Raw genomic sequence first — 16203 nt, 5'->3', positions numbered from 1 at the left:
TACTACACCTAGTGAGGTCTTTCCTCTATGTCTACCTACACAGTGAGGGCCTAGTCTTTCCTCTTCTCCCACTGCAGACGCTACTCACACAATTGAGGAAGTGGTTCCAGCAGGCACATGGTGGGGAGTATTTAGGCCTGAGAACACTGAGGGTGAACATCCATGGAGATCCGATGCATACTGTTGTGCTCTCTACATGAAGACACTGGTAGCCATGTTGTAAGTTTCTAAGTCTTCTTTATTAGTTCCAAGTCAAGTGGTATGAATCAAGGATCAGCAATGTACCAGCTCCTACACCAGCCCCACCAGGATCAGCCTGCCTAGCTGCTCAGCCCATCTCCAACTGTCATCCACACATCCACTCAGGCACCCAGGCATTCCACGCATCACAGTCACACCAACATTCCGTCACCATCTGTCACTCTGGCTGAGCAGCTAGGAAGACCTAGGCTGATTACAATTAAATGTAATTCTCAGGATATAACATTATCCCTTTCCTTTTAAAATGAAAACAAAGATTACAATACTAAAGCAGAGAACTTTACACAAGAGAAGCAGTAATGTTCGTAACTCAAGGATGTAACTAAAAGTAAAACATCACAAAGGAGAGAACAATGCAAATAAAGAAAAGATGGGCAAAATACGACATATAAAAACATGCATCAAAATCCCCCATCCTCTCTCATGAAGATTAAGTCATTTCAAAGCGTGAAATAAATTATAAAATCACAAACGATGTTAAAACGCAGAGAAACAGACTAACACTGCGTACTTTTGGGAAGGAATAAAAATTGTCAAGCAATTTAAATTACAAACTAGCAATAACCCCATCCTTCCCCATGAACATTTGAAAATAAAGTAGTGAAGGGTGCACACACCCCACGACAAACACCCAAGGCCAGAAGCAGACCAGGGTGAACCAACACTACAGATACACGTGTACCACAATATGGACCACAGTGAGGCGCAGGGCGACTTACACACGACCACATCTGAAGCACAGGCGACTTACACAGGACAACACGTGATGCGTAGGGCAACTTACACACAACAACTGAAGCGCAGGGCGACTTACAGAGGACAACACGTGAGGCGCAGGGCGACTTACACACAACATCTGAAGCGCAGGGCGACTTACACAGGACAACACGTGAGGTGCAGGGCGACTTACACAAAACATCTGAAGCGCAGGGCGACTTACCCAGGACAACACGTGAGGCGCAGGGCGACTTACACACAATCACACCAACATTCCGTCACCATCTGTCACTCTGGCTGAGCAGCTAGGAAGACCTAGGCTGATTACAATTAAATGTAATACTCAGGATATAACACATACCAAGTAGGTGCTGACGTGGGGACCGAGCTTCACCCAAGTAAGTAGGGACTGTAAGGACTTGCTGACTCTCGAGGCCACGGGAGATCCTCTATTTGATCTCTAGGCGACTTCACTCACCTTTTTGTATGTCTCCTCTTTAACTTAATAGAAGGCGTGTCTAAGCCGACCCCAATGCCAGATACTCATGAAGCTTTGCTCTGATAATCTCAAGAGTAAGCATTTGTAATCTTTTAACTGTCCGCCACCAATTGGGCAGCATGGCGTGATTCCGCTATTGATTATATGCACATATAGCTTTTACTGCCGACCAACTACCATGTCAGAGTCCGTACCGCGCCACTTTTTTAGCATTATGGTTACTACACGGACACAATGGCATTTAAGCACATAAGATACATGTGCATTCTGGGATGCTAATTTCCATTCATTATGTGCTTGTTTGTATTGTTTTATGTCCTTTCTTTTTACAGGTACAAAGCAGAGAGGGAAGCACCCTCTTGCCCATATTGCACCTTAGCGAGTGCAACACATAGCGGGTCACTTACACTCAATTCCTGACCCTGCCTTTTTAAATCACTTCATGACCACTTCACACACTTATAAGTCCTGAAGAAAGCCAGCTTATTACCAAGGCCTGGCTGAAACATGTTGACCACACAGGATGTGGGAGACCATAGATAACTCCACAACACATCCATTGCCTTGTTTTTAACACTGCCAAGGGCCGGCTAATAAAATTACCTAGTATAGTAATTGGGACCCGAGGAAAGTTTTTAATTCACACTCACACGCTATCACTGCACACTCATTTACCACAAAACCAGCTCCACTGTAAACAGGCGTTGAAGCACACCCGGGACACATTCGGTGTCACCGGGTGGAGCCCGATGATGAAACATGCCACCAATTAGGTTGGTGGGTGAGGGCTTTCAAAAGAAATAATATTTCTTTCTTCCGTACAAACACACTATCCCTCTGCCCTTTGAGGCAAGTTCTCATTGATAATACACACGCTCATCCATATGAAACACATAATATACCTGCAGATATGCAGAATAAATGTGGAATCTTTAGAGAGATGGTCATAACCTGCAAATATATCCAGAAGCAACAAGGCCTATCCACTTACTGCCTCCTCTCTGCCAGCCTGCTTTAAGTGTCTTGTATGTGAGGCAGGTAGGGCGAGGAGGTGCTGGCAGTCAGAATTGAAGTTATCTACATGATTTGTTCCTCTTGATATGAAGCTAGGTACTCCTTAATCCTGCAGGTGAGGTCTTAGGGTTTGGTGTGAATTAGAGATCTAAATCATTGCCACAACACAGGACAGATAATAGAGGAGAAAGTACAGTGACAACCAGTGCTTAATTTGTAATGGAATGAATGTCAGTGCACAAAGCTCTGCTCTGAAACACTCTGCCACTGCAATTAAATGTCGGTGCACCGAATACCAAGGCTGCATAGTCATGAAGTCACCTCAGGCCGCTTTAATCCACCACTAGACACTCCCTGTCCTATTATCCGACTCTTACAGACGCTTGCTTTCTCCTCTCATGATAATTTTTCTGTCTTTCTCGTCTCCTGTCTTTCTGCTTTGCTTGATTTTCCATTCCTTGCAGAAATATAAGTGCCGGTCTTCAAAAATAAATGTGGGGGCCCCACCGGCAACCACCGGCTCAAATTAAGCACTGTTGACAACACTGCATGGTTCTAAGCAGTTATTACAAGCGGGTGGAGAAGATTTTTCTTTGTTACAGGCACTAATGAACGTTTGAACGTGACTGCAATAGGAAAGTAAAGAAGAGGAGTCTATACAGTTATTAGGTCTCCCACTTACACATAAATGTTGAAATGTCTGTTATTTACCACCCTGTCCATCAGAAAGGTGAACGGGAAAAACAGCCAATATAATAAAAACTATGCTGCAAAATGCACGTTATCAATAGTTATACTTTTTTTAAATGTAGGTATTATCTTGCAGCTAACCATTTCTTTTAAAATAATTACTCCTGATTTTAACAAAAAGTTACATTTTAACAAGCAGAGACTAAGGGACATATTTATGAGCCCCTTTGCGTAGCTCTTGCACCAGGCAAAATGGTGCTAGAGCGAAGCAAATGAAAAGTGAGATTTATGAAGCCACGCAAGGCCCCCTTGCATGGCCCTGTGTGGCTTCATAACTCTTAAGTAATGCAACGCAGTACAAATTGCTGCGTTGCATTACTCTGCGCCAGGAAGGCGTTTCAATGGGCGTGGCATGGGTGTTACAAAGCAACATCCATGGATTTTGACGCATTACCAGATTTACCAGAAGTGGTAGACCGGGAAATGTGCAAAAAACCTACGCCTCCCCAGGTGAGGCGTAGCGAGGAAAAATAGGTTTATTTCTCCTAGTTCTTTACTCTTTTTATGTTTGCTGCATTCTGCAGCACACATAGAAAGAGGAAAAAGCCTCAGGAGATTGTTTTTTTACAGGAAGGTGCCCCTTCATGCACAAAAACAATCATCCTTACAACGCAGGCACCCTTGCACATGCCTGCATTGGTGCTAGGCAGCCGAAAGGGCACCAGCATAGGGGAAAAAGCAAGAATGTACCGTATTGACTTCAATATGTGCATTCCTGCCCTTTCCCTGTCAGGCAGCGCAGCAAGGTGACTTGCTGCGCTGTACTGTGTGACTTGGCCATAAATATGGCCCATGGTTTATAGGTGACAAACACTTTTAAGTTATACTGAGTCATTCAGACTAAGAGCAGTATCAGATGTATTTATGCCTAATGTAAACAGGATATAGAAAATAGGGGTGTACCTTGGTAAGTTTTATTTCCAGTGCATGATTATTTTGAATCCTGGAATCGAAAACAGCAACTTCTTTGGCAGATGACTTGACTTTAGCAATTATTTGCACATAGGAAAAGACAATGACTGCAGTTGGCAGCAAGAGGCAAAAAACCAGCATGCACAAGACAAAGGCCTGACCACTCCTCGAGGCCTGCGCAAGCCACCAATCCAAAGTGCATGATGTTCCAAAGGGCTCGGGGGCGTAGTTTCCCACTCCGACCAATGGCAAAGTAGCCCAGAATGACGCATAGGACCAAATGATTCCCAGGCAGATAAATGCATGGTGCCTCTTCAGCCAGTTGCCTGAGGATATAAAATGTTAAGTATGAATTAGGTTGCCAAAAATAGAATCAACTTTTTGAAAATTAGAACCTAATTAAATGAACTCAGTCAAACTAATACCATGGTGCACTATACTGAATAGATGGTATTTCTCTAGTGCATACTGTACATTACTTGTATCTTTTTAACAATATCTTAAAGTGGACTACATGCAACATCGACCTTCAATCTCAGACAAGTGGATTCTCCTTTGATATTCAATGGGACTGTGAACTTTATATGAGCTTAAAGTACTGTGCTATATCTTAATGTGACATGTTTGGCTCATTCAGAAAGTTTCTTCTGTGAGTAGGAGTGACTTAATCCTGAAAATTATGGAATAGTTCGTGAGTAGGATAAGAGTATGTTGCACTTTTTTACCAGAGCGCATTTGCTGGTACACTGACCATATTTCCCATAGACTGTCATATTCCTTCTTGTATGATCCAACAGTGGCTCAGCTTTAGACCATACCCTAATACAGAAGCTACATTTTTTTTGTCTACTGATCTATCTGTGCTTCCATGGACAAGGGACTGCTAGTAAATGATTTTACCTATATGACAATTCACTGAAAAAGCAATGATTAAAGTGACGTTATAGTTAGGTGTTGGAATGAGACATGAGCTAACATTGAAAAAAAAACTCAAAAACTACTGAAATATGCAAGTTACAGTTTAGTGAACAACCTATAAAATGCACCCCCTTCATGCACGGCTTATGACCTCATATATTACATCACTAATGACATATTAAATGACAGCATTGATGACATTACTAATTATATTCAGGTAACTATAACTCTCGCTATGAAGTAGCTATAACTTGCGACTCCATCAATGCACAATGTTGTCATAAAGTATGTAATTTCAGATATCATCAGAGATGTTATTATTGCTGTCATTGAACATGTCATGAGTAATATTTGAGGGTATAAGCAGTGGATGTGAGGGTGGGAGTTTTAGTTCTTCATGGCAGGAGTTATAGTTACTTCAGGCAATTATACCTTGTGAATGTCGGTGTTCTTTTAGTGTAGAATGGTATGTTGCAACCGACATTGTCAAGTAACTATAACGTCACTTCAACTTTTTGTAATTTAAAAAAAAAAATCTGATATTATTACCATACCTAATTATTCATAAAACTCCTACATCTGGCATTGATTATGGGAGTTCAGAAAGTGAGAAATGAAGGCTGGTCCTTCATGTATCTGCTAACTAAATTATGAAATGCTCTTTAGGCTTAAGGAAGATGAAATATGATGGGTGTATCCGCCGACGCTGACCTTCAGGGACCATTCTCATTGGGGGAACACGACTGGTAGGTGTAGCAGTGTGCGACCAATTGGGTTTAATTTTATTCAGGCTCTTCTGAGCCGGTGAAGTCGACGGACTTTGGTTACGCACCTGCGCGCTACGAGAGGTACTAGACCTGATAACGATTTTAGCAGCTTACACAGCAACCCCACACTCATTTTCCTGCTCCCTGCTGACGAGAGGCAACTACCTCGAAACACGTGTCCAGGGATGGCACACGCCACGCATACTTGCATTCACACTCGAGCATAGGTGTATCCGCCGACGCTGACCTTCAGGGACCATTCTCATTGGGGGAACACGACTGGTAGGTGTAGCAGTGTGCGACCAATTGGGTTTAATTTTATTCAGGCTCTTCTGAGCCGGTGAAGTCGACGGACTTTGGTTACGCACCTGCGCGCTACGAGAGGTACTAGACCTGATAACGATTTTAGCAGCTTACACAGCAACCCCACACTCATTTTCCTGCTCCCTGCTGACGAGAGGCAACTACCTCGAAACACGTGTCCAGGGATGGCACACGCCACGCATACTTGCATTCACACTCGAGCATAGGTGTATCCGCCGACGCTGACCTTCAGGGACCATTCTCATTGGGGGAACACGACTGGTAGGTGTAGCAGTGTGCGACCAATTGGGTTTAATTTTATTCAGGCTCTTCTGAGCCGGTGAAGTCGACGGACTTTGGTTACGCACCTGCGCGCTACGAGAGGTACTAGACCTGATAACGATTTTAGCAGCTTACACAGCAACCCCACACTCATTTTCCTGCTCCCTGCTGACGAGAGGCAACTACCTCGAAACACGTGTCCAGGGATGGCACACGCCACGCATACTTGCATTCACACTCGAGCATAGGTGTATCCGCCGACGCTGACCTTCAGGGACCATTCTCATTGGGGGAACACGACTGGTAGGTGTAGCAGTGTGCGACCAATTGGGTTTAATTTTATTCAGGCTCTTCTGAGCCGGTGAAGTCGACGGACTTTGGTTACGCACCTGCGCGCTACGAGAGGTACTAGACCTGATAACGATTTTAGCAGCTTACACAGCAACCCCACACTCATTTTCCTGCTCCCTGCTGACGAGAGGCAACTACCTCGAAACACGTGTCCAGGGATGGCACACGCCACGCATACTTGCATTCACACTCGAGCATAGGTGTATCCGCCGACGCTGACCTTCAGGGACCATTCTCATTGGGGGAACACGACTGGTAGGTGTAGCAGTGTGCGACCAATTGGGTTTAATTTTATTCAGGCTCTTCTGAGCCGGTGAAGTCGACGGACTTTGGTTACGCACCTGCGCGCTACGAGAGGTACTAGACCTGATAACGATTTTAGCAGCTTACACAGCAACCCCACACTCATTTTCCTGCTCCCTGCTGACGAGAGGCAACTACCTCGAAACACGTGTCCAGGGATGGCACACGCCACGCATACTTGCATTCACACTCGAGCATAGGTGTATCCGCCGACGCTGACCTTCAGGGACCATTCTCATTGGGGGAACACGACTGGTAGGTGTAGCAGTGTGCGACCAATTGGGTTTAATTTTATTCAGGCTCTTCTGAGCCGGTGAAGTCGACGGACTTTGGTTACGCACCTGCGCGCTACGAGAGGTACTAGACCTGATAACGATTTTAGCAGCTTACACAGCAACCCCACACTCATTTTCCTGCTCCCTGCTGACGAGAGGCAACTACCTCGAAACACGTGTCCAGGGATGGCACACGCCACGCATACTTGCATTCACACTCGAGCATAGGTGTATCCGCCGACGCTGACCTTCAGGGACCATTCTCATTGGGGGAACACGACTGGTAGGTGTAGCAGTGTGCGACCAATTGGGTTTAATTTTATTCAGGCTCTTCTGAGCCGGTGAAGTCGACGGACTTTGGTTACGCACCTGCGCGCTACGAGAGGCACTAGACCTGATAACGATTTTAGCAGCTTACACAGCAACCCCACACTCATTTTCCTGCTCCCTGCTGACGAGAGGCAACTACCTCGAAACACGTGTCCAGGGATGGCACACGCCACGCATACTTGCATTCACACTCGAGCATAGGTGTATCCGCCGACGCTGACCTTCAGGGACCATTCTCATTGGGGGAACACGACTGGTAGGTGTAGCAGTGTGCGACCAATTGGGTTTGAAATATGATGGGTGTTTTAGGAAGCGGCTTAAAACCTGGCTGTTTATGGAAGAGATAGACTACTGAACTATGGTCTTCATTACGATGTTGGTTATAAAGCATTCTGACCAACTCGGTCTCGGAATCGTTTCCGACTGAATCAGATTCGGGGAGTCGGACCGACCGTTTACGATGTTTCCGAACCCCGTTTGGTCGGACTCCCATTGACTTCAATGGGAGGCTGTGTTCGGACCGACAACACAGCCCCCATATGAAAAAGGAGTGGGCATGGAAAACCTTGCAACCTGTGGTGGGCACCCCATGGTGCCTGCCACCCTCACTGTGCATAGTTGGAAAGAGGGGACCCATGGGTACCCCCATGTCCCCCAACCAGAGGCCTCCAGGTGAGGAGGGGCTTGCTACGGGCCCCCAAAGTTGGAGTCCGACAGCTGATTCGTGTCAGTCAGACCGATTCGGAAAGGCTGTCTGAATCCGACATCGTAATTGCTCGGTCGGAAATTCTGTCTGTAGAGTCGTATGAGTAGACTGCGATGACTCGGTTCCTCCGAATGCCGTTCGGACATGAGTCGGAACCGACCCAGAGAGTCTGAATGGTTTTTGACCATCGTAACCGGTCTGTCGAAAAATATTCTGAGTCTGTCGGAAATAAGGCTTCTGACACGGACTGCGATTCACCAAATGCCATTCGGAGCCTTTCTGGCCAACATTGTAATCGGCCCCTATTTTTTAGCACTGGGAGGGCCATTCTGGTTAGTCATGTTCTTTACAGGTTCCCATGAAAAATACCTAACTATAACATCACATTCAAAATTAGTTTTTTTCAGTGAATTTCCAGAGATTTTTTTTAACATAAAGTATTTTTTACCATACCACGCTATACTAACCCTGTGCCACCCCATGGGGTTGGGGGCAGGGTATGGTCTCCGGCCAGCCCCTGCACTCAACCCCCCCCACCATGAGCAGTCCACCATGCACCGGCACGGCCTTTGGCTGTGCGCGGCGTTCAGTTGGGAGTAGATTCTGGCCTAGGGCCATTCCACTGTGGTATTTCAATCCTGTGAGTGGCATGGCCTTTGGCCAAGCATTGTGTTGGGCTGGGTGCAGGGCCTGACCTTAATTGAAACCTCAGTAGGGGTTCATTTGGGACCCCACACTACACCCACGGGGACAGGGTATTACTACCCTGCCCCTGTATGCATTTTTAAATTTTTTGTTTTTTTTGTTTTAAGGACGCAGTCACCCAGTCCCAAGTCCTAATATGGTGGCCACAATATTTTCTTCAGGTTGTGGCCAGCCAATCTCTAGCGGTTTACGCTTGAAGCACCACATATCTTTGCAGCGGATCAGTGAAAGTTATGTTATGTTGTAGCATTTGTAGTGCACACAGCTACTCAAAGAGTTTTTCGGCGCGAACCCATTGAGGAGTGGGGAAGAAAGGAAGGACTATTTAATTACAAAGAAAAGTCTTAAGTCTCTTGCTAAAGGTTTTTGGCTCTTTCAGGCAGCGAAGATCAAAAGGAAGTTGGTTCCAGGCCATCGCTGTCCTATAAGCAAGGGAGCTGCTGCCTACTCTTTTATGGCGGAACCTGGGGGTGCAGGCCATCAGCATTGAGAAGGAGCGAAGCTGCCTGGTAGGCACATAGAACTGAAAACGTTTCCTAAGATACACCGTACCTAGCACAACAACATTAAATATACATACATTTTGAGCCTTACTTTTTGAAAAACTACTGAAAAGATTTAAACCCAATCGCAACAAGCATGCTCTCTGGGTAAAGATCTCACTTTCCAACAATGTTGGTGGAATTCCATTCAGCAAATTGTTGTGAATCGCTGTTCAATTCAAATTGAAAGGAGAAGATGGATTTTCAGGCCCCCATTTTTCTCAGTCCCCGCTTGAGGGATCATTGTGAAACCTTCCAGAAAGGAGCTGAGGTGGATGAGACTTTTTGGGGGGAAGTTTCTTGAAGATTTGACAAACAGCGGCAAAATTATTAACAAACATATATATATATATATATATATATATATATATATATATATATATATATACATTGAGGAAGGCGACCGTGCCGAAACGCGTCTGTCAAACCAGTGCATTGTGGATTACAAAACATTGATAAAAGTTGCTTCAGAGTCCGCTCCTTAATTAGTGGCAGAGATGACCGCTGTAATCAGGATTTTTACCAGGGAACCACCTTCACAGAGAGCGGCACCCACGGAGTGTGGTGCGCTCACTGGTAGATTTGGAATTCGGGAATAAGATATATATATATATGAGGTGCAGAATGATCTATTTAAAAGACTCAATGTGCTTGGTTACAGCCAGAGAGTGTTGAATTCAGCAGAAGCAAAAGTGAAAACTAAAAAGAAACAATCCAATGACACTGGTCCGGTACGTCTTATCACAGGGTACTCGGTCTACCACGCCAGACTGCGGAACATCTTACATAGAAATGGGAAAATCATTAAAAGTGACCGAGTAATAGGCCCTGATAGCCCAAGCGCTACCCTTATATCTTTCAGAAGGGCTAAATCCATGCGTAGAGATCTTGTGCAGAATTCCCCACAGGCTAGGAGCGGATCTGATTGTCTGAGAGAAAAATGAGGCTGCCAGAAATGTTTGAAGTGTAAAGCGTGTCGTTATGGGCGCAATACCAAAAACATACAGTCACTCCTTAGAGAAACAACTATAGTGATCCGAGGATCATATAACTGCAAAAGTGATTAAGCAGTCTATGTACTTGAGCATACCTGTCACAATCAGTACATGGGAAGCATGATTCACATGGTCAATGTCAGGATCTTGCAACACCTTAGAGCTATAGCCAACAATGACAAAAGCTATTCAGTGGCAAGACACATAAATTAATGTCATCAGGTTAATGCAAAAGATCTAGTGTACTTTACCATTGATGCCATCCCCAAGATGGGCAATAGAGAGCTCCAATTAAGAAAACTTGAATCGCAGTATATACTGATGCTAAACAGCAGAGTTAACAGTACATCTCTAGCTCGATATACCCGCTCCTGCAGTCAGAGGTGCATGGAATGTTTAATTTTCTCACCCCCCCCCCCCTTCTTTTTATTTTATGTAATTTTGTGTCATGGTACTCGGCAAGCGTATGTAGATTAGACATGCAATTCAACACACTAAATGCGGGTACAAAACCCACACAGACCAGTAAAGTTATACTGATGAGTTTTCAGATTGTGGTCTAGGCCCTCTGGGGCATAATAGTTGATATCCTTATCATGTGCATAACTTTGCAAAATGCATAATGTAAGAATCACTATGTGTACGTAACTTTGTATGCTTTGTTTGGGATACAACATTGCAACTCCACGGTGTATTTGACACATGTTCATTAGTGCGGACGAGATATTTTCTCAATATGCTCACTATGGGCGCACCCTGCAACAGTTCTACATTTCATGGGTTTTCATGGGTTATGAGAAAAGCATAACAAAAGAGTCGACCTTTTTTGTTTCTAATCTTACATGATGAATTTGTAAGTTTTATTTTACCTTACATCATTAATCTGGCCAATATGTATTATTTACATGGTCATTATATTTAGTTTAAGCTGTTTTGCGTCTCATTGCAGTGTATGTGCGTGTATAAAGCAACCAGCTATAATGGCGCTGGGCTATGTGAGCAAGGTTGTGGGTCCACCGAAATGCGTGAGAAGCCTCCTTTTGAATTAAAATTTGGTGATAAGTCATCCATGGTGACGGTGCCTGCTTCGAAACAAGGAGCGGGACTGCTGTCTGTCTCTCTCTCTCTCTCTCTCTCTCTCTCTCTCTCTCTCTCTCTCTCTCTCTCTCTCTCTCTCTCTCTCTTTCTATATATATATATATATATCCAAAAACCAAGTTGCCCTGATGCAAGAACGCCTCCAACAGCAAAGTGCTTGCAAAAGACTTTTATTGTCAAACTGGCAATTTCAGCTCCAAAAGAAATGTTCTCCTTACGCGTTTCAGAGCTCAGGGGCTCCTTCGTCAGAGGATGACAGCTGATGAAACTGAATAACTCGAAAGCACCATTGATTGCATGCATTCTTTTATGGCCCCTCCTGGGTCTCTCCCGTGAGTTCCGGTTTCAGCATATATATATATACATATTTTTTTTTTGTACAACAAAGGTCGCGGCACTCCAGAGCTGGATATTGCTCAATTTATTCTTCACACAACACTCAAAGCAACGCGTTTCAGCCCTCCTACGACTTTTCTCATGCTTAGTGAGTCCTTTCTTTATTACACTTTTTATACCCACGTTATCCTTAATGGGGCATTGTGGGATTTCTAGTGTTTCAATAACATTAAAAAATCTTTATACACACTATTTACAAAAAAGGATATGCACTTTTGTCAGGTTAATACATTATGGGGCATATTCTCAAGGATCTATCGCCGAGTTATCGGCACTTTAGCGGAGCCAAAGTCACGATAAATTCATCGTTCCATGCCGATATCACCAGTTTTCCGGCCATTTGCATCCTCAAAAACATCGCCACAGATGACCCCGGCAACTATCGCTAATGAGATGCAGAGTAAGCGTTCCCGAGCAAAAAGCCGTGACAACACCACTCCGCAACATTCTCAACGACCAGCTAGACCGGCGATACGATCCTAAAACAGGCAATAAGGCACGTTAGCAGCAGGAAATTAACACCTGCTCTGACCTGGTGTAAAGTCGGACAACAACCGGCAGCAGCCAAGGGAGCACAGCCCATAGCCAAACATGAAGAACAACTGATGCCCCCGAGCAACTGAAAATGCAGCCAGGAGCCCCAATAGGGAAACAACACTCACCACCACCACCCCCAGGGCCCCACCACCTGCCCCACTCCCTTTGGACAAAGAGAATGCACATCAACACCACGAAACCATGAACCAAACAAATTGCCTGAAGTCGCACAATCACAACACCTAACATACAGATGCGGTCAGAAAAATGGAAATCATACATTCAAATCATATAATCCAAATACAAACTTTATTACAGATTAAACAACAAACAACAATCTTGAAGAGGCATGGCGGATCTTCTCCGGGCATTCTGTAAGTCACAGCCTGCAAGACAGAAATACAGATAAGAAGGTGTGTCATACACCCATCAAAGTACAGAAAGAGAGAGCGAAAGAGAGAGAGAGAGAGAGAGAGAGGGGGGAGAGAGAAAGAGAGGGAGAAAGAGAGAGAAAGAAAGAGAGGGAGAAAGAGAGAGAAAGAAAGAGAGGGAGAGAGAAAGAGAGGGAGCAAGAGAAAGAGAGGGAGAGAGAGAAAGAGAGGGAGAGAGAAAGAGAGAGAGAGAGAAAGAGAGGGAGAGAGAGAAAGAGAGGGAGAGAAAGAGAGGGAGAGAGAAAGAGAGGGAGAGAGAGGGAGAGCGAGAAAGAGAGGGAGATAGAGAAAGAGAGGGAGAGAGAGAAAGAGAGGGAGAGAAAGAGAGGGAGAGAGAAAGAGAGGGAGAGAGAGAAAGATAGGGAGAGAGAGAAAGATAGGGAGAGAGAGAAAGAGAGTGAGAGAGAGAAAGAGAGGGAGAGGGAGAGAGAGAAAGAGAGGGAGAGAGAAAGAGAGAGAGGGAGAGAGAAAAAGAGGGAGAGAGAGTGCCGACACTGCAGAACCAGGCCTCACTGCTCATCTGCAGCCACCAGTGTGTCTCCAACCACGTGCCGTTGCACACTGCAGTCCCCCAGGTCCTTCATCTGAAACAGTTGCCAGAGACATGAATGATGGGGTCAATAGAGTAGCACACGCCATCCGCGCTTGCCAGCCCCTGCGCACACAGGCTGCTGCACCCCAGCCCCTCCCGCCACCCAGCCGAGATTGCCTGCCCCTGCGCAACCAGGCCTCCCTGCTCACCTTCCGCCACTGGCGTGTCTTCAAGAGGGCCCACTACGTGCCGCTGGGAGCCCCAAGCCCGGGGTCTGCGACCATGGCACCCTCCACATCATGCAACCCTGCACCGCGGGCCACCAGGTCACACACTTGATTCTGGGTCTTGATTTTGCTACGGCAGAGAACATATCAGTGCACCCAGCCTCATCGCAGGCTACACACCCGCTCAGCACTAGAGGTGCCACGAACTCTGTGAAGTGCAAGGCGACGCCACATATTGATAGGCCCGCACTGCCCGGTGGCTCAGGCCTACACTGCGGACCAGCAGGGCTCACACTAATGCCACCATTCCGGACCGCCTGGACGGAGCATCATCACAGGCTGCACACCCGCTCAGCACTTTAGGTGCCCCTACCTCAGTGCACCAAAAGACACCGTCCCGTAGCGGTGTGCCTGTGCCTGCTGCAGGGTATCCGGTGCCACCAAGTCTGTGCAACGCAAGCCTTGGACCCTTTATGATTGAGTCCAGTGGTGCGGACGCCATCATGTCACCCCCGGCACCGGGCAATGTGCTGTGCCCGAGCCCTGGGCCCTCAGGCAGAAATGATACCCACACGGAGAAACCCAGTTACAGAGTGGAAATGACGTCCAACACATGCGCCAGGCCCTTTTTATTGGGAGGGTCACATGTCCTGTGACACCGGTGCTGAATGGATGTGAACCAGCCACCAGGGAGTGGCTGTGGCATGCTGACAACTAGACCTGAAAGCAACAGATCCCTACAGGGAAGACCTGGGCTGTGTAGCGTTGTTATCCCCCCGTGAGCATAAGTGAAGTGGGCTGGCCTGACGTATGCCAGTCCAGCATAAGGGTGTGAACAATGACCCCGGGGCTCTGGGCGTGCTTCCGTTCTGGGCTGGACAAGGAAGTGGCTAATGCGTGTGTCTTCGTTCTAGTGTCGGCGCCACCCGGAACGCAATCGGCAATGTGTCACCCTGTGACCCAAGTCCCGCAACATGAGCAACATGGACGTAAGGGGGAATCATTGACCCTACATTCATCCATACCCCCACACTTGCAAGATCATATACATGACACATCGGTGTGACAATGAATATTTAATGCACATTCAATGGAGCATCGTAGCTGGAGCAGTACAGGGCCATGCCAACCCCACTTTACATCGCTAGCCTGTCAATGGCCAGCCAGAGTCCCTCAGGTGACCAAACAGAATATGGCAGTCCATGTCGAGGTCCAAGGTGAGTGTCGCAGAGTGCATCAGGGGACAGTGGAAGGTGATGATGCAGAGGGCAGAACCAAGCAGAAACAGGCCATATAGTGGAGATGAATGCTACCATTTCCTTCCGACCACGAGGACAGATTCATCCGCATCTTCGTCCTCTGCTGTTTCAGGTGCCTCACATGTGGGTGGTGGTGTTCTGTCTCCAGCACTGTGTGGCAGTGACACCTCAGGGTCCGGAGGTGGAATGTGTGCCGCACTGTGTGGCACTGACACATCAGGGGCCGGAGATGTGGATGGAGTGTTAGCAGCAACATGCAACAGCGCCAGGCCTCGTGGCAGCAATGCCATGAGGATGGTCTTTAGGGCATTGAGGGACCCAGCTACCTCTCGCTGCTGTGCAGCCGTGGCATCCGCCCTTTCCGCCCGTGTCCACTCCCTGTCCTCCATGAGCCTCTGCGTGAATCCCAACTCCGGGGCGAGCTCGCTGGAGCCACTCTGACTGGACAGTCGTTCTTGTCTCTGAGTCAGGACTCTGGCGATGTCAGCCATGGTTCATTGAAGGGCATGGAGCAGACTGTTGGTGTACGTTAGGGACTGTGAGTGGTCCCTGATAGGACTTAGACACCCACGTATGCCGTCTAGTTTGGCTGCCATGCGGTTGAACCCCACCCACACCTGTTAAGCCAGCTTCTCCTAGCACCCCAACACATGGAGTTGGAAGGCCATGTGTGCTTCGTGGGGGTCCTGGGAGGCAGCTGTGGTGGTGGATGCTGCCTGCTGTATGTACTGTGAGGAGGTGTGTTCTCCTCGTAGCAGCTAGGCTGGTATTCCCTGCTCCGGGAAGTTGGCTGCGGAGGCTGTCCACGAGCTGTTGGAGCTGTTGGAGGGCGTCGGAGTCAAAGGTGTAGTGGTCCTCTTCACCATCAGAGAAGATAGGTTGGGACTGCTCTGCAGGAGGTGTTGTTTCTCCCTCTGTAATGTGAAGGGGAAATGCAGTTTAACATGGTGTTCACATCTATGTTGACGCATGTTGATGCATTGTACATGTTTATATTCAGACTGCATGACAGTGTACATTGTGACTGTTTGTAGGGAGTGGCCTATTTGATGCGGGACAGTGGACATTTCGACAACATCATGGATGAGTGTTT

General features: G+C 46.8%; 1 protein-coding gene across 3 annotated transcripts in view; it reads right to left on the bottom strand.

Annotated features, from left to right (window-relative positions):
* OPN5 (opsin 5) overlaps positions 1-16203 on the bottom strand; it is a 501550-nt gene that overhangs the window by 73422 nt on the left and 411925 nt on the right. For all 3 annotated transcript variants that reach the window (XM_085610579.1, XM_085610580.1, XM_085610581.1), the window contains exon 5: positions 4145-4479. In XM_085610579.1, the coding sequence (XP_085466705.1) occupies positions 4145-4479 (335 nt within the window). The remainder of the gene's footprint in view (positions 1-4144; positions 4480-16203) is intronic.

Source organism: Triturus cristatus, chromosome 6, assembly GCF_964204655.1.
Source record: "Triturus cristatus chromosome 6, aTriCri1.1, whole genome shotgun sequence".
Classification (NCBI taxonomy): Eukaryota; Metazoa; Chordata; class Amphibia; order Caudata; family Salamandridae; genus Triturus; species Triturus cristatus.
The sequence above is the reverse complement of the archived record's forward strand: the minus strand, read 5'-3'. Positions and strand labels throughout refer to the sequence as shown.